General features: G+C 42.7%; 1 protein-coding gene across 1 annotated transcript in view; it reads right to left on the bottom strand.

The window, feature by feature from the left end:
• chd4a (chromodomain helicase DNA binding protein 4a) overlaps positions 1-18,723 on the bottom strand; it is a 39,769-nt gene that overhangs the window by 10,329 nt on the left and 10,717 nt on the right. Inside the window, exons 5-27 of the mRNA XM_030064349.1 lie at positions 17,706-17,824; positions 17,005-17,270; positions 15,411-15,541; positions 15,059-15,197; positions 13,463-13,632; positions 12,326-12,559; positions 10,114-10,317; positions 9,781-9,992; positions 9,419-9,550; positions 9,224-9,323; positions 8,513-8,704; positions 7,326-7,526; positions 6,853-6,990; positions 6,016-6,137; positions 5,092-5,265; positions 4,669-4,810; positions 4,124-4,255; positions 3,095-3,212; positions 2,795-2,919; positions 1,979-2,071; positions 912-1,050; positions 635-804; positions 138-315 (exon numbers count right to left, since the gene is read on the bottom strand). Of these exons, the coding sequence (XP_029920209.1) occupies positions 138-315; positions 635-804; positions 912-1,050; positions 1,979-2,071; positions 2,795-2,919; positions 3,095-3,212; positions 4,124-4,255; positions 4,669-4,810; positions 5,092-5,265; positions 6,016-6,137; positions 6,853-6,990; positions 7,326-7,526; positions 8,513-8,704; positions 9,224-9,323; positions 9,419-9,550; positions 9,781-9,992; positions 10,114-10,317; positions 12,326-12,559; positions 13,463-13,632; positions 15,059-15,197; positions 15,411-15,541; positions 17,005-17,270; positions 17,706-17,824 (3,631 nt within the window). The remainder of the gene's footprint in view (positions 1-137; positions 316-634; positions 805-911; positions 1,051-1,978; positions 2,072-2,794; positions 2,920-3,094; positions 3,213-4,123; positions 4,256-4,668; positions 4,811-5,091; positions 5,266-6,015; positions 6,138-6,852; positions 6,991-7,325; positions 7,527-8,512; positions 8,705-9,223; positions 9,324-9,418; positions 9,551-9,780; positions 9,993-10,113; positions 10,318-12,325; positions 12,560-13,462; positions 13,633-15,058; positions 15,198-15,410; positions 15,542-17,004; positions 17,271-17,705; positions 17,825-18,723) is intronic.

Below are 18,723 nucleotides of genomic sequence, written 5' to 3'. Positions count from 1 at the left end.
GCTGACATCACACTAAATGCCCTGTGTGTGTGTGTGTGTGTGTGTGTGTGTGTGTGTGTGTGTGTGTGTGTGTGTGTGTGTGTGTGTGAGTGTCACTTCAGTGCCCAATATAAACGCCTTGTTCTGAGACGGCTCACCCCTGTCCTCCTGCGAGCCGTCGTTGTAGTTGACCTGCTTTCGGATGCGTTTGCCTTTGCCCAGGTTGCGGGCCAGATCCTCCTGCTGCTGCTCGTAGTGATGACGCAGCAGCTTCTCCCAGTAGTCCGGGTCCACGCTCTCCTCCTGCTTGATGATCTCCCGCTGCACCTCCTCCTCCTGAGGGGGACGCAAACAGAGAGAGAGAAAAAGCTGAGTCATAACAGAGATCAAGACAGCTAGCAATGAAACCTAAACGTTTAAACTAAAAGCGATCATTTTCCAGATGCATGTTTTTGTTGATATGAGTCTCCATCTTTGTTGCTGAGCTCTCACTAATGTGGTGTTTCTGCAGCTCACATGCCTATCAAACTGCAGCAGGACTTGGATTTTCTGTTTTCTTTGTGGGTTCAACCTGCTCATGCTACTATGCAAAACACTAATTTTCCAATTAATTTCTGAATCATTTAGTGGCCAAAGTGCAATCGAAGCTACTCACCGCCTCCTCCTCGTCCTTCACCACGTACTGAGCCACCTTGAAGGAGCTGAGGTACTCGTTCATGCTCTGGATCTCCGTGTCCTCGGTGGCGTCCTGGTTCCTGTCCAGCAGACGGTCGATGGCCTTGTCGTCGTAGTGAATAACGCTGCTGTCCTCCTCCTTGTTCTCGCCTGGAGACGCGCAAAACATCAGAAGAATCGATGAAAAAGCAGTGCAGGCTGGTAAAATTATTTTCATTCCTCCTCTAAACCATTGGTCCACATCCATCGCTCCTCACCCTCTCCCTCATCCTTGAACAGCTCCTCCGTTCCGAACTTGAGGATGTCGTCCAGCTCCTGTTTGGACATGGAGCCCGTTTTGGATCCCAGACCGGGACGGACCACCAAGTGGGTCAGCATCATCTTCTTCTTAGCGACCTGGACGGAGAGAAGAGAGAGGAAACGGAGGTGGGAGCAAAAGAGAAAAGAAGAGAATCTGTTAATAGCTCCTTTAACCAATCAGGAAATTAGATGCACAACCATGTTAAGTAACAGTCTCAATATTTGGTCATAAAAAAAAAAAAAATCATTTAACGCACCTCTAAAAAAAATAATTTAAGACATTATATAAAACAGGCTTTTACTGGAAATCATTTTTAGTTGTTAAAAAAATCAAATGAAAGTTTATAAATAAGGTTTGCCTTTTGTCAGCTGTAATATTTTCTGACTTTTCCATGACTTAAGTGATGAATTTCCCCAGTCGTAGATGACCCTTTTTTTTATTATTTTAAATAAGATTTTAAATTTTAAACCCACATTAGATTAAGAGGTCTCATTAAAGTTAAAGGATAAATTAACATAAACATGACGAAAAATACACACTAATGTGAATAAATAGTGGATTTTTCCAATTTAGGCTAAAAAAATTCCATGATACTATTAAAATCCCATGACGTTCCCTGTCTGGAAGAGACTTTTCAAAGCTCCATAACCTGCGGGACGCCTGTGCCTGTACTTTTCTACACTGGGTCTGGGACCTTCAACGTTTTGCAAATTTACAAACGTCTGTGGGTGCAGATGGACATTAATATTCCCATTTAACATGTTACCTACATGTGCGGCCACTTTTTACGGCATCACTTTGAACGGAGGTGAAGCTCAGTTATGTTTTCCGACGCCGTGACAGCTTCACAGATTTTAACAGCTTAAAAAGTAATTAGCTTCAACCGAGCCACATTTCCCAACAGATTTTTTGACAAGATGCTTAGAAAAAGGAGCAAATCTGCGGCTTTAGCATCTATTTGGGAAAAGTCTGCTGGTAAACACGACTGAGCTTCCCCTGGTGTGTCTCTGTGATCCAGTTTACCTGAGTAATCCTCTCCTCCACGGAGGCCTTGGTGACGAAGCGGTAGATCATCACCTTCTTGTTCTGACCGATACGATGAGCTCTGCTGAAGGCCTGAGGGGAAAGAGAGGAACAACAGTCAGTATGAAGACGTCTATTCAACTACACCAAAATTTTCACACTTGGGCTGGAAGATCATCAATTAACCTGGAACTCTGTCAAACAAGCAAAATAATACACTAAACCCAGATCAAAACTGTAAACTGAAAAATTAGAGGAAAAAAACAATAACAAGATTTTTTTTGTCCATTTCACCGCACCCTTGTTCACACTGGAAGCAACTGATGGGTTTAAGATTTAAGCCTTAAAGCCAAGCTGAACAGCACGTGATCTTGAAGGCAGCGTAAAACTATATTTTATCATGAATGAAACCCAGTAGAAACTTCTTACTACTTAACCAGGATTTCTACACTTCTATGCATTTCAAAATTCCACAATATTCCCGACCTACATTTCCAGACTTCTCGGCAGGTAGATTTTTTTTTCAGGCTATATCGGTCTAAAGGTTTGTCAGGCCTGTAAATTATTTAGGCCTAAAAAAAACAAAGAGATGATACGTCTGGTGCACAGGATGCTTTAAAAGCTCTGTGTGCTTTGCCTTCTGTGTGACTGCGAATGGCTGCCTCACCTATGTCTGATAGACCAAACAATTTTACACACACTGCTTTAGCCTCAGATTTCAGATCCCTTTGGAACCATTTTGAATAATTTGGACGGGTTAGCCACTTTGTCCGTCTTGTGCCCACGTGCGGACTGGAGCTGAAGCCACCGTTGTACCTGGATGTCGTTGTGAGGGTTCCAGTCGGAGTCGTAGATGATGACGGTGTCGGCGGTGGCCAGGTTGATGCCCAGACCTCCGGCCCTCGTCGACAGCAGGAAGGCAAACTGCTGAGCGCCGGGAGCTGAGGGGTAGACGGGGAGGGAGCAGGGCAAAGACGGGTAAGAAAGTATGAACAGATGGAGATCTCATTTTGTCTGACGTGTCATGTCGTCAACAAGTGAAAAGGGGGACCAAATGATGGAGTGAGAGCAAAAGAAACCGAGGGAGGAAGCGAGAGAGAAAAGCTTCGTCCTCACCGTTGAAGCGGTCGATGGCTTCCTGTCTCATGCTGCCGGTGATTCCTCCGTCAATCCGCTCGTACTTGTAGCCCTCGTTCTCCAGGAAGTCCTCCAGCAGGTCCAACATCTTGGTCATCTGCAGCAGAGGAGGGACATGCTCAGTTTGGGAAAAAAAAATCAAACTTTTTACAGAAATAAACACAAAATATCTCTTGGGACTGGCAGGGTTCGACTGAGTTCTATCGATGATGTTGCAATTCCTACTGGTCACCAACAGAGGTCGATAAAGGTGAGAGATTACATAATTCCCCATCAATGTTTTCTCATTAATGTTGTGACTGAGAGTTGAGCTGAAGACTTAAAAGTCTAGCTGTCTGCTTTTTCATCTTTTTTAATAGAGAAGAAAGAAAGCACATTCTCTTTTCTCATTTACCAGAATCAGAATGCAGTGTTACTCCTTTCACGGTACTCTAATCATCATTTCTACCTCAGATCTTAGTCATGTGTCCACTGACTGGAAAAGCTTTAATTTCAGGATCAAAAGAAAATTAATTGCTTATAATTTGGATAATTGTTTGAGAAATTAATCAAGTAAAAATGACAAACATTTCCTGGCAACAGCTCCAAAAAGGTTTCCAAAAAGGTTTGCTTGCTTTTCTCCACACATCGCATTAGAAAATTCATCTTTTGGTGGTTTGTTTTTATGCCTCTACTTTGTTTTTACCTCAACATTAATCAACGATTAATTCGTGCCTTGATGTTGATCAACATCACAGAGAAGCAAAAAAAGAAAGAAAAAAAAAGCTATAGCAACTGGTAGAAGGGATTTTCTTCTTTTCTACTAAATAATTCTGAAGCAAATATGAGCATGTCATGTCCTTTTTGTGTTTCTTGGACAGGATGTAACTTAAACCAAATTTCCCCTTGTGGGACAAATAAAGTATGATTGATTGATTGATTGATTGAGCGGTAGGCGTGAGGTTTACGATTCAGCGGTGAGTCTGGTATGTGCTGAAGGTGAGTGAAGTCGTCCGCTTTATCTTTTACCTGAGAGAAAATGAGGACTCTGTGTCCTCCCTCCTTCAGCTTCCTCAGCATCTTCTGCAGCAACAGTAGTTTCCCAGCAGCCTTTGTGAGAGCGCTGCCGTCGTACATCCCATTGGGCATCTTTGGAGCTTCCTGTTAGGAACAACCAGTCAAACATTAGCACTCAGTAAACTCTGAAAATACATCCCTGGAAACCCATACAGCAAATTTGGTAGGGTTGGCTACAATCATGAAGGGAAATTTAAAAAAATAGTTGGGAAGTCTCTTTTGTTTATTAAATATTAAATGTAATACCTAGCTAAGGGAAAAAATATTAAGTTGCATTCATATTTCAGTTCCATAAATCTAAAATTTAAATGAACCAGTTTGAAACTTGGCCAGCCAATGACTCATGTCCACTGTCCTTTACAAAAAAAGACCATAATTTATTTTTAATTTTGTCATTTCAATCATTTTCTAAGACTTTGCAACATATTTTTCCAAATAGTGAACAGCTTTGGAGCAAAACAATTCATCACCAATGATATGTAATCAGTGGCTCGTACCATAGCAGCCACGGGGAAGAGGTAGGGGTGGTTGCAGCATTTCTTGAGGTCCATGACGACGTTGAGCAGCGAGACCTGGTTGCCTCCTCCTCTGGTGTTCAGCGCTTCAAAGTTTCGCGTCAGGATGAACTTGTAGTATTTCCTGAAATCAGAAGACGTCCATCAGAACGTTTTTCTCTGCTTTTTTTTTTTTAAATCGTCCTGCACGCCTGACCTTCCAGACACTTCTCTTATGTTACATTAGTTATGGCCATCTATCCCTGTTCATTTGCATGTGAAGCACAAGGTGCAATTGAGCTCCTAAAGCACACTGAGCTGCATTTCTTGTATCAAAAGGTGCTACATAAATAAAGTTTACTATTATTGTTGAATGAATAATTAAAAAACTAAAATCAACAATGCCTCTGCCCCCTGGTGACTCACTTCTGCATGGGGCTGAGCTCCACTCGGACGATGAGCTCGGTCTTGGAGGGCATGTGTTTGAAGACGTCAGCCTTCAGCCTCCTCAGCATGTGAGGCCCCAGCATGTCGTGAAGCTTCTTGATCTGGTCCTCCTTAGCAATGTCGGCAAACTCCTCCAGGAAGCCCTCCAGGTTACTGCAGGCAGACAGGTGAGCTCTCATCAGACTGTGTGTACAGACTGCCAGACACTGAATTTTTTTTTTTTTTTTTTGGTCTTTGCTACCCATGACAAACACTGGCTGCCTCCTTTTCCGTGCTTGCTGATGCTTAAAAGTTCCCTGCAGCTCAACTTATGCATGACTCAACTCGCTCATCAGCATCCAAGTCGATTGCAGTGTCGCACTTGTAGCTCAGACTGGAACTACAGCTGACAATTTATCACCTTCATGTGATGACACTGACAAACTGTGCGCTTGTCTCAGAAATTCATTTTGAACCCCAACTAGTACTCCCCTTAAAATGCTAATATCTGGGCATCAAGTGCACTTTTGTTTGGAATTAATTTCAGGTGTCATGAATCACGACGCATGAATCTGGCTGTTCTCATCGATGCAGCTTTCAAACAAGCAGACGCACTGCAGCTATGATGTAGTGTGTCTGTGCTCCTTTGAGAAGCAAACACAAACTGAATCAAGGCTTTGAAACAAAGTCTGGACATTCAGATGGAGGTTTAACAGCCACTTTATACTGCAGTGGCATCAGCTTCTCTAAGACAGAGACATTAGTGCCTGAAAAAGTACTTCCACCAGCCTGTTGTTGTCTTTTTTCTTTCCCCAATGTACAATCCCTGCTCCAAGCTCAAGAAGCCCCCATGTGGCTTTAATTCAGAGATGAGCTCGTGTCCAAGGCTGTGAAAATCTTATTTTTCGCTCAGCAGAGTCCTACCTGAACCTCTCGGGCGTGAGGAAGTTGAGCAGGTGGAAAAGCTCCTCCAGGTTGTTCTGCAGGGGTGTGCCGGTCAGTAGCAGCTTGTGCTGCAGAGGATAGTTGTTCAACACCCGGAAAAACTGCAGGACAGGACAGAGAGGACACGTTAAGTCCGAATTCAGTTACAGCTGACAGTCTTGCACAGAGAAATTCACAGATCCATTTAAATGTTAAAAATAATTATTAAGTGGTGTTTAAATGCTATACAGAAGTTGAAGAAATGATCCAGCAACACATTTGAGTGTAACAGTTTGTTACATCAACTGTGTACTACAGTGGTTGCTTTGGATTCTGTGTATGTTGCTCCTTTTGAGTGGAGACACAGCGAGTAATCTGTTGGCTGATTAATGCAACATTTTGCTGTCAGCACTCCCCTTTCTCTGCAGATAAATGCTGCTGTGAAGTGCACTAAAATGTTATTTACTTTTCATTCATATGTTTTTCTAAGTCTAGGTTTTTGATTACCTGTGAACATTAATTTAGCTATTTTTTTTGTTTTGTTTTGTTTAAAATAAGTACGTTGCAGATCTGCTTAAGCAAACAGAGGCACAAAAACAACAACAAACAAAAACCCATGTGGTCAACCACTTGGTGTTGAGCCTGTTCCTCTGTATATGTGTGTGTGTGTGTGTGTGTGTGTCTACTCATGTTCTTCTGGCTGTTTTGTAAACCTGTGTGAGGATCTTTGCATTTTAATGAGTCTGCTCCTGCTCGCTGGTCAATTTTGAGCCTACCGTCCATGTATGCATGTTTTTGAGTGTGTGTGTGTGTGTGTGTGTGTGAGTGTGTGTCCACCTTGGACTGGTTGTTCTTCAGCCTGTGGGCCTCGTCCACCACCAAGCAGGCCCAGTCAATGGAGCCGAGCACAGCCATGTCGATGGTGATGAGCTCGTAGGAGGTCAGCAGGACGTGGAACTTCACCGACGAGTCTTTCTGTTGTGGGACGCAAACAGGAGGACGGGGGTCAAATCTAAATCCTTCATGCAGCGTCACACACCCCTTCCTTTCCCCGTGCAAGATGTTACAACAGCACAAATGAAAACATCTGAATCTAGGAGCTTCAGGTTAAGAAGATTCCCATCCAAATCACACATTTTCACATCTTTCACAAAGGAAGAGGCAGAGAATTTTCTTCAAAGTGGTAAGAGGCGGTTACCGGGCAACAGGAATGGGATGACACATAATACTGTCAATACACTGCACTGCAAAACATGTGATGACAGGTACTGTAGGGGGCAGAAAAATTAATCACGAGCATCCTCTCTCACCTTCATCCTGGAGGCCTTCTTCCCTCCTCGGATGGCGTTGTCCTCGAAGGAGAACTCGTTCTCTCTGATGACGGCTCGGCTGTCCTTGTCGCCGACGTAGGTCACCACGTACATGTCGGGCGCCCACATCTCAAACTCTCTCTCCCAGTTGATGATGGTGGAGAGCGGCGCACTGACCAGGAACGGACCCTTCGAGTGACCCTGTAGGCAAAGAGAGAGAGAGAGAGGATGATGAAGGAGGAGAGATAATTAATAAATAAGCTGGCAAATGAAGTGAATAACCAGACATGACCAATAATTACATAACCAGACATGGTCACTATGTCATACACAAAACTCAATGTCCATTCAAAAATACAACTGTTTGTTTTCATATCATGAGGTATGCTTCAATGTGACACATGTGACAAGAGAAAATAGCTACCTTGTATATATTTTATGAGTAAAACGAATTAGCTTTTAATAATTTCCACATCATAAATGAGTTTCAGTTATTTAATAAAAGTGTCTATTATTTTAAAGATGCAGAATGATTCACTTCAGTTTATGTGCTCTACCGTATGTTATAGAAAATGTATATTTCTAAGTTACGTCTAAACCTTCCTGTCATGATTTCCTGTACATTTGCATTGTTATTCCAACTCCCAAAGTTAAAAACAGGCAAGAAAACAGTTTCAAAAGGCAGAAAATGATTTAAAGTGAAGATGAATTTAAGACTGACTCAGGTGCAGTTTGGTTTGCAGGCCTGCAGGCTCTCCTGCTCTGACAGGAAGTGCATTCTGGCCTCCCACCTCTAGGTGGCAGCAGTTGTACACGTGATCCACATGGCTGAGTGTTTACTCTTTGAGATGCAGCTTTAATGTCGTCAGATTTCACCTGACTTATACAAAATGGCTGGATGGCTGCCGGCCAATAGGATGACAGCTGCCTACAGGGAGGCTGCAGCCACACAGAGGAGGGCTGTTGGCCAAAGTGGCATTTAAAAAAAGTAAAAATGAGCCAAATTAATTAACTAATTAAAATTAAAAAGTGGAGAAGGTAAACTTTTCAAGTCAAACTTCACATATGACATACATCCTAATCATTTAAACATGATTTGAGTTTATATTTTTGGTATTTAAGACAAACATACACACTGCTTTGTAAAGCATGTAAATGAACAGAACTGGCGTCATCCTTGCGCCCACCTCTTTGTAGAGCGAGTAGAGGAAGACGGCGGTCTGCACGGTCTTGCCCAGACCCATCTCATCGGCCAGGATGGTGTCGGTGCCCTGCGCCCAGGAGAAGCGCAGCCAGTTGAGCCCCTCCAGCTGGTAGGGGTGCAGCGTCCCGCCTGTGCTGTCCAAGTACTCTGGCTGACGCTCAAACTTGATGGTCGGCTGGAGACAGAAGAAGAGTCACATTTACAGAGAGCAGTCTGTCAGGGAGTGATACACAGTCCAGGGAAGAAGGAAAGACAAGGGGAACTAAAGGTGAAGACCCTCAGAAAACATTTTTGTTACTGGGCTGTAATTTAACCCTCCTATTATGTTTAGGGTCAACCCCATTCAATGTTTAACATCTCTAAATAAATGTTTAACAGTTTTTTTTGCTTCATATTTAATGACTTTTCCTAATGTAATGGGTACTACCGGCTAAACATGAAAATTTCTTTCCAATTTTAGGTCAATCAGTGAGATTTTATGGTGATTTGCATGTTTTTCCATAGTGAAATACTGGATGTATAAGTGGGGGTGGGCGGAATTATGTCTTATTTAAAGGGCTATTTAGGACACATAAACAATTTTAATTATAATATATTTATAAGAAAAAATATCGGGGCTCAACATATCAGTTATCGGAAGAAAAAAAAAAAGGGTGTTGCTTTTCAAAGGCCCAGACAGGCAGAGTGGACTTACATCGACCGTGGGGATATCAGGAGGCCGGTCCAGCCTCCTCACCTTTCCTTTGACTTTCATCTTCTTTCCTGGTTTACCATCGTCGCCCATCATCAGCTCCCTGCAGCACACACACACACACACATACATTAGTACAGCTGTATGAGCAGGTGGAGGCTGTGTGAGTGTGTGTGTGTTTCTGTATCCAGCTGTTACCTGTGGTTCCAGTACTGCATCTTATAGGTGTCGAACTCCGGGATCTCCATGTCCTCCGACTCCCAGGTGGCCTGGTCGTACGGCAGCTCCCGCCACTTGATCAGGTAGTGCACGTTGTTCTTCCTGTCCACACTGCAGGACCGAGGGCAAAAAAATAAAATAAAATAAAAAATTCAGATATTTACATTTAAAATATTTAGTGGATGCTCTCGTCTGGATGAGGTGAACACGGCACCAACACTGGGCTACAGGCTCAAATCCCGACTAGAGATGTGCGCAAGTTATTTTAAAACAGGGTAAAAGCTTGTTTCTAAAAAGCAACGTTGTTCCTCAACAGTTAGTGTGTGTGTGTGTGTGCTGACCTGTGGTTGAGGATGCGGTGGATCATCAGCCACTCCATCTTGATGCCGAAGCGGTAGTACTTCTCCTCCATCTGGGCGTACAGCGGGTCCTTGTTCTTCCTCTTGGAGCTCTTGTCCTCCTCGCCCTCGCCACCAAAGTCGATGGGCGGAGGCTCGTCCATGTCGTTCTTCCTCTGGTAGTTCCTGAACATCACCTGGCAGTGCAGCTCCAACTGGACCAACAGAGGAGGAGATTTCATTATAACGTTGATGAATATTTACATGGTTATTACATCAACGCTGCAACATCCTTACAAGTGCGCGTGTGTGTGTGTGTATGTATTTTCTACAAACCTGCAGCTCGGTGACCCAGGAGCAGTGCCAGTACGACATGTTGGACCACTTGGCGAAGAATTCCCTCTCGGGCCGCCCTGCCAGCGGGGCGGGGTCGGGAGCGTCAGCCGGCAGATCTGGGGGGCGGGGCACCGGCGTGGGGGCAGGGGGGTCGCCCCACCGCCATGTCAGGATCTTCTGTACCTTCCCCTTCATGGGCGGACACTGAACGACGAGAGAGGACAGAAAAACAAAAACAAATTAACTCATCGATTAATTTCTGCCTCATATCTGTAGAGGACCCATGCTTTAACCCCAAGCAGTTTTTGGGGTGTTTTCTGCTCCCCTCACATTTTGGCTCACTGTGGGCTTGTTTTTCACTGCAATTACAAGTGCTGCATCTCTATGGAAACAGCACAGCTGTGGCTATCACCTGAAGCCATTCAAAAATGTCTTTCACACAGTATGAAAGAGTTATAGTTCCATAAATACTAAAAATATAAAAAAGGCAAACTGATTTTTTTGATAATTTATTTTACAAAAATCGAGAAACATTGGAATAAATATACAGAACATTTTTTCAGGTGCCCACAAGTGTCACTGATCCAGGAAAAAAAAGTAGAGCTTCACATGATGTATTTCCTGAAATATTAACATTTTTCCAACCTGTATAAGCTTAGGCGTTTTTACTGCCTTTACTGCCTCACACTGAAATTCAGTGAATTTTTGTCACGCGACTGTTGGGCTCACCTGAATCAATCAAGATGTCTCAGATCCGCTGAAGACCGCAGAATTTTTTGTTTTTTGGATGATCTGGATTGAGTAAACGAGTATTTTTTGGCGAATTGTTGAATGAAGCATGTATAATAAAATGATTTGGATGAAAAATCACTTTTTTAGGCTTAGTTTCGTCCTTTTTTCTACCGCTAAACAGAAGTCGGACATGTTGTATTCAGGGACCGTCAGAAAATTCAAATTGAAAAAAAAGGTTTTTAAAGCTTCCAGCTATGATAAACGATTGAATTTTGGCGATTTAAAAAAAAAAATACATGTCTTTCTATCCCGCCGGCGGGTTTGGGGTTCAGGGGGTTAACAAAGATCTAGAGTGGGTGTGTATAGTTACGCAATGGGTGTGTATGTTATGCAAAAACAACAACATGCAAACAAGAGGTTACAGCGGTGAGCGACAAATACGGTACAAAATTCCCACTGAGGCCCTGAGGTAAAAAATTTGCCAACTTCTCCACAACTTCTCACAACTAAAGTGAAAACATTCTTCCATCCTGGGCTGAAAATGTTCAGCTCACAAAGTCTCTACAGAAATAAACAGCGTTTGTTCTCCACTTACTCCACCGCACCAGCTAATGCAACAAATGTGTGAAACAAGTTGGAAAAGCTTCCGGGTGTTTCCCTGCGATGTGAACCTGGTGAAAAATTCCCTGACGCCTCATGAGACAGGGACGTCTCAAAATTCACGGGCCTCAAAAAACTCCCTGATATTTAAAAAGAAACAAACAAAAAAAAAAGGTCAGAAACTTGATAATGACAAGCATGTGACTGACTTTTACCTGCAGCCCGGTCAACGAAATAAACAATAAAGATCATTTAGCTCTCAGTAACAGTTTCCCTAGCTGCACTGCCGACTCACTTCTTGAGTTACGGAAGCTGTGTTTTTTTTTTTTTTTTTTTTTTTTACTGCAAATCAAGCATCGCAGACCAAAATACAGCAAAAGTAAACCAGCACATAAACACTTTCCACTGAAATCCAGTGCCAATATCAGGCCATGAAGTGTAGACAAATGATCTTTTTTCTAATATCTGCAGTGTTAAATTGCAGGTCTGTGTGTTGTAATTGTATGTAAATGTTAATATGTGTGTATGTTTCATCTGCCCAGAGATGGGAGATATAAATGAGTTGTATCTCTGTACAATCCATTCAAGTTTGTTTTCACTTGAGCTTCGCCACCATTAAATAAAAAAAAAAAAAAAATCTAATTCAACATAACAGACATTTAACATGTAATTTAGGAATTTTGTTTTTATGTTGCAACAATTCGTTGGGGAGATGAGGAGTGAGCGTTTTGAGTGTAATTTATTCATCATAATTAATAAATTAAGTGTCTTTTTCTGATGGGTGGTTGGAAGAAAATATCAAACATTGTGGTATTTGACGGGACAATTGTGTGACAAGTGTAACGGCCCCCATCGGCCCCCCGGTGGGTGCGCGGCTCACCGTGCAGCGGGGGCAGATCCACTCTCCGTTGGGGATCTCTGGCAGCGGCGGGTTCAGGCAGTGGATGTGGTAGGAGGACGGGCAGGAGTCGCAGCACAGCAGCTCTCCTCCGTCCTTGCACACCCGGCAGAACTCCATGTGGTGGTCGTCCTCCTCCGGCTCGCCCGCCTCCCCGTTGTCCTCCTCGGCGTCGGAGCCCTCCTCCCTCGCTTCCCACTGGATGCCCTCCTTCTCCTGGGGGAAGAGGAGGGTGTCAGTGATGCCACGTAAACACAGGCGTTAAGCTTTCACTCTAAAAAGTTCCTGCAACATTTCAGATTTTAATTTCTTGACTTGAAGGTAGAGCAGGGATATAAATCTCTTAATTCAAATTCAGATAGATAGATAGATAGATAACTTTATTAAGCCCCAAGGGAAATTTAAAATGTCACAAGCAGCAGCAAAGGGAAGAAATACATGACAATGGAGAGAAAACAACACAAGTCATGGGACACAGAAGTAAAATACATAAAAACACACAGTGATAATAAATATCTGGATAAAAGGTGCGTGTAAAAAGGTTAAGTGTTAAAAAAGGGGTTATTATGCATTTATATGTTTAAAAAAATGTGCAAACAAGTGCGATTATTGAACAGCTATTACTGCACACGCTGACAGACAAGTTGATAAAGTATCATTCATTGTTTTTGTCATTTTACTAAGGAAAACACTTATTTGTAGTATCTCGTGGTCTTTTTTGGTCGTTTGTTTAGTGAACAGCCAAAATAAACAAAAAAGCATTAGTTTTATAAAAGATATGGACAGAGAAAAGGAAGACAATCTTGGCATCTTAGTGAAACTGGAATCAGCAAATGTTCACTGAGAAATGACTAAGATGATTCACTGATTATCAAAACTACATTCAGTTAATTTTCTGTCCACTGTTTTGTGGTTTGTGCTGTTTCGGCCGAGTTCTTTCAGTGTTAATGTATTCTTTAAGGACATTTATTTATATATGTGTACATAAAAAAGGACATTCCCTTTTATACCCCTTAACAAAGAACTGCTGGTGACACTGGTAATTTATCACCTGGCTGGGGATCAGAGTTTCTAATTCAAGACGGTAAAATCTAAAAAAGGTAAAAGCGGGTGCCTTACACAGTGTGGGCAGCTCCAGGTGCCCTCGGGGGCCTTCTCCATGTCGGGGTCCAGGCAGACCATGTGGTAGGCGCGGGGGCACGTGTCACACAGGATGATCTCACCGCCCTGCTGGCAGACCTCGCAGTAATCCTGGTGGTCGGTCTCGTAGCCGTCGCCGTCCTCCGCCTCTGCAGGAGGGAGCGGAAACACGGTTACAACATCTTACAAGCTTTATGGAGTTTTGGTATAAAAATGAGGTCTGATTTTATACCAAAACTCTTTATAATGAGGCCTTCCTGAGGAAAAGTGCTGACTCAATGCGCATCGACAAATGTGCCAGCGATAGGCTTTCTAAAGCAATTTGTCATTTTAGGCTAAATTTTCTTACTTCCTGCATTAACAGTGGTTTCCCTCCGCCTGTTATTGTACAGAATCTGATGCAACTCATGCGCCATTATTGACAACGTGCATTTGGAGGAGTTCTGCTCTGTGTTTATTTATATCGCTGTCAAAAATAATAAAAAAACCCATCTCCAAAAAGTCAATTTTTTCCCAAGAATGAGTATTTCCTCGCTGACAGCTAAAGACTGGAATTTAGGAGCTTTATTCCAAAGCTATAAATATCCATTTTGAGGAGGATCATTTTGTCACAGCAGCTGTCGGCTTTTCTCATTTTGGAAAGAAACACACCTTATATTCCGAAGTTTTTTAACAGATTTTCAAGAGGAAGAACAACACGAAACTAACCTTTCTAAACCATGTATTAAAGGTATAACACACAAAAAAGGCATTTAAAAAGCTCTTCCAGCAGCCTCGCTGACCCGTTTGGACTGACGCTCTGAAATTATCGATGACGTCAGGGCTCCAGTCTTGTGGCAGCGACACACAATGCGTCAGAGGATGACATGGACAAGCCGGACCAAGATGTCGTCCTTCTAAATTTACCAGCGTCCACTGACTCAGACGCAGTGACTAACGAGCCATGTGTGCGCGTGCACGGCCCCGTGTTGTTGTTGTTAGGTGCTGCGCTGACTTTCATGTTTCTATCCTACCAGCGATCATTATGTGCTTAACCTTCAGTCTTCACCAAGACTACAACCTGCAGCATCAGCTGGAAGGCGGGCAGAGCTCACAGCCTCGACATGTCAAGCACCACTGTAGAGCTGAAACTAATCATTATGCTCATTGGTGACTAATTTATCAAGATTTATCAATAAATCAAGATAATCATTTTGTGTGTAAAGTGTGAAAAATAAAGCCAAAGTCTCATGGGAAGTCAGCAAAATCCAAAGTGATGTCTTCAAATCTCTACCCAAAAAAAAAAAAAAACCCAAAGTATTAATTTAATAATGATGAGAATGGAAAAAAGTAAGACAATCTTAATGAACTTAGAGAGGCTGGAATCAAATTTGGGGGATTTTTTTTTTATATACATTAATAGATCAAATGATTTGACGGTCAAAATTTTAATCGCCTTGCCAAAATCTGCATCCCAGAGTATCTCAATCCATGCAAAACTGCAAATTAACTGTACTACAAGACAGGTGAACTGTTCAAGTCACACACACACACACACACACACACACACACACACACACAGAGCACGGATGTTACCTTTCTTCTTCTTGGGTTTGCTCTTGGACAGCTTCTTCTTGGAGCGGCTGCTGCGGCTGTTGGATCCCTCCGACACGGACACACTGTTCATGCTGCCGTCGTCGAAGTCACTGTCCACGTCAGGCTCGTCCTCCTCACTCTGGACACACACACACACACACACACACACACACACACACACACACACACACACACACACACACAATGAGTTTGAGGGAGGTTCAACAGTTTCCTTGTTTACAGGAGGCAGTAACTGTGTGTGTGTGAAGCCAATCACTGATGAAGAGGCGTGGATTCACACGTGTGTTTTCCGATGTAGAAACACACACAGCGGCAGAGTGCGGCCTCGTACCGATGAGCGTTTCCTCTTGCTGTTGAAGCCTCCCAGTTTGATTTTGAGCGGAGCAACTTTCTTGGTCTTGGCGTTGTTCTTCTTCTCCTGAGGTTTGGGCGCCGGTTTGGACTTCTTGCGGGCATTGGGACCTGCCGACACAAAACACACAGGCGGACCGATCAGGGAAACGGAGACTTTCACCACACAACCACTGAGATACAGGCACAGAGCCTTTTGGTTCGTTTGCATGTTACACCAGCCAGCTGTTTCCCAAAGTTTAGAGAGGATACTGTATTAAAAACACATTTGACACGGTAAGAATTCAGGCTGTGATGTTATTTTTTAATTCAATTGTTACACTGGCAGTCAGAGAGCAATACCCACACCTTGGAGTTTGATGGTGGAGCTTCAAAATCATTTTCCACACAGGAGAAAAATGCCATAACTGAGTGTAAACACAGGCACGTACATTTACATCCACCTCCCTGAGTCTTCCGCTGTGTGTTTGTACTGAACGTGCGGTCGTCCCTGACAGGGTGACCCGTTAATCTGTTAACTTGTCTCTGCACCAAAGTCACCGCGACACAGTGAAGTGCATTTACTGGACCTAGTGAGTCAAGCGACTGCGATGACAAGGTAGCTCACATACAACACAAACTCTAGTGTGACGTGTCATGTGTGATCAGGACTCACATGACCACATACCGCCCCACCCAAAAAATAATTCTTTGTCTATTTAACACTTTTTTTTAATCTTTTCAAATAAACCTCTAAGTTAAGGATTCATTTTTTGCAGTGATTTAGCCTCTCATAATTGCTCAATAATTAGGACAAACCATTAATTTGCGTGTTTTTCATTTTTAAAAAAAATCTTTAAAAATATCAACACAACACAAACAAAAAAGCAAAGATTTCATCCAGGTTTTATGAGATGCTGCTGTCTGATGTCTTATTTAAATGACAGCAAACACAGCATTACTTTCCAAATATGTATAATTGTAAAAAATTTGCTTGAAATCTGATTTTCGGGGTTGCGTGACTTTACATCTGCTGAAACACGTGTTTGGTGAAAAGTCAAGTACATAACATTTGAAAGGTGAAGCTGCATTTACAGTAGGGCCGGCGAATAAATTAAGCAACTGGAATCTAAAAAGCAATGCAGCTGACTTGAAAAAGCAAGATTTTGACTTTGTACGGTGTAACGTTGGGAAACAAAGCTGCTGTCCAACAAGCCAGAGCGTAAATGCCAAGAAACACAAGCATGAATCATCAGTCACATGATCAAGCTGCAAAGATTCCCATCAGATAGTTAAAGCACTTCCTGAGAAATTGTGATTAAAATCATGAAAAGTTTGAAGGGGTGGGAAAAAAAAAAAAAAAAAAATCAACATTTTACTTTTTGGCCATATCGTGTTAACTCACAGCTGCTGTTTTTCTGTGATATCAACTAACTTATGTGGCTAAATATCACTTGCACAACATCAGCTGTCAAAAAGTGTCCATCTTTCTCTTCTGGTTTTTCAAAGCACTTAGGTTCCCATCAGCCAGTTTCTGCAGCATGATCTCAAAAGAAAAAAAAATCATATATTTGGGCTGCTACTGCCTGCCGTACCTTTGCCTTCCTTGGTCTTGGCCTTGCGGAGCGGCGGTGCTGGAGGTGGGGTGGGCTCAACGGAAGCCGGGGCAGCCACAGTGGCCGGAGCCACCTCGGACACCATGGTGTCGACGGCAGCCGGCACGTTGGCAGTAGCGAGGGCGGCGTTTGCAGCAGCGGCGCCCCTCAGCGGGTTGTTGGTGCTGAACTCGCGCCACTTGGCCCCCAGGACCATCATCATCTTGGACACGGCGATTTTGGGGTTCTTGGCTGCTATTAGAGGCCTGGAGGATGAGAAGAGGGCAGCTTTAAGAGGCAGAACCTGAGCTGCAGATGGGATGAATGCTCAAACTCAAGGAGAGAAATCGATCTCCTTGAGTTTGAGCATCTCAGCTCTGAACATTATGACACCTGTTTCTTGAGGGTTGAGTTTCAGCCACAAAAATTCAAGACGTTTCAAGGCCTTTTGAATTTGAGACAAACTTCGGTCTCAAGATTAGTCAGAGGATGAAAAACTGCAAGCAAATAATAATCACACCACAACCAGGGACAAGTATCATAACTTCATTTAACTTTGTGCATTTTCTATTAGAAACCATGTTTAAGACCCAAAAACTACAGTTAACCATACATAAATCTAGTGGGCAGCTTCCTGAGATATTAGCCTGCCGTTTTCAGTCAGTGTGTGTGTGTGTGTGTGTGTGTGTGTTTGCTCTTACCTGACATATTGGCTGAAGGCCTTGTAGTTGGTAAGAGAGCGGTAGTCTTCCTCAGTGAAGACGTGGTCGATGTCCTCCATGCCCCAGTCATCCAGCAGCTGGGACGAGGTCTTGGGCTCCTGCAGGAATCAACACAACAACCGGCTTCATTAATATCTGAGAGACTCATGCACTTGTCAAATTAAAGTTCAATATCAAAAACAACAAAACTGGGTTGTTGGTAAACTTCACAAAAAGCGTTTACTTCTTGCACTCCTTCTCGAGAACTGATTGGAGAGCATTAATATTACAGACAGTAGGGCTGGGTGATATATTAAAAAAAATGTTGATCAGGATATTAGATATTATCTTGGATTTTGGATATCATAATATCGTGATATGGCATATGTGATGTCTTTTCATCGTTTTAAAGGCTGCATTAACATAGAAGACGCAATTTTCTGAACTTACAAGACACTTTTTCCATTATCAAATCCACGACTAACAATTGTTTCAGAAATTTCTTATGTTTAAATAGCTTATGAGAGCACCAGTAGTTATGCCCTCAATATCATCAGAATATCTATAAAAAAGTATTTAATCAAAGTTACTGTGATATTTGATTTTGTTTATAGCGCCTAGCTCTAACAGATAAACAACTAAAAAGGAACTAAGAAAAGTGCAAACCAAGCGTTTTGTCTTACAAAACAAAAACTTACAAAACAAAAGTCTCCCTAACGATCAGGGTTTATTGTTTGTCTTACAGCTTCGATTTTCTGACAAAAGAGCGAGTGGATGTAAAGCTCTTTAGCAGCCAGCATGGAAATCCTGGATGTCTGATATTCCCACCAGCATATAACCTAATACCTCTTGCTAAAAAGGAGCTCATCTCATGGCACAAAAAAAAAAAAAAAAATCACCAAAATCGCATAAACTGATCCTTGGGTTAAGAGCTATCTGACCTGTAAATTTCATACAAATCCATGTGTAACTTTGTGAGACATGTTGCTAACAAAGAGACAGACAGGTGCGAAAACAC

This window comes from Myripristis murdjan, chromosome 11 (assembly GCF_902150065.1).
Source record: "Myripristis murdjan chromosome 11, fMyrMur1.1, whole genome shotgun sequence".
NCBI classification, from domain to species: domain Eukaryota; kingdom Metazoa; phylum Chordata; class Actinopteri; order Holocentriformes; family Holocentridae; genus Myripristis; species Myripristis murdjan.
The sequence above is the reverse complement of the archived record's forward strand: the minus strand, read 5'-3'. Positions and strand labels throughout refer to the sequence as shown.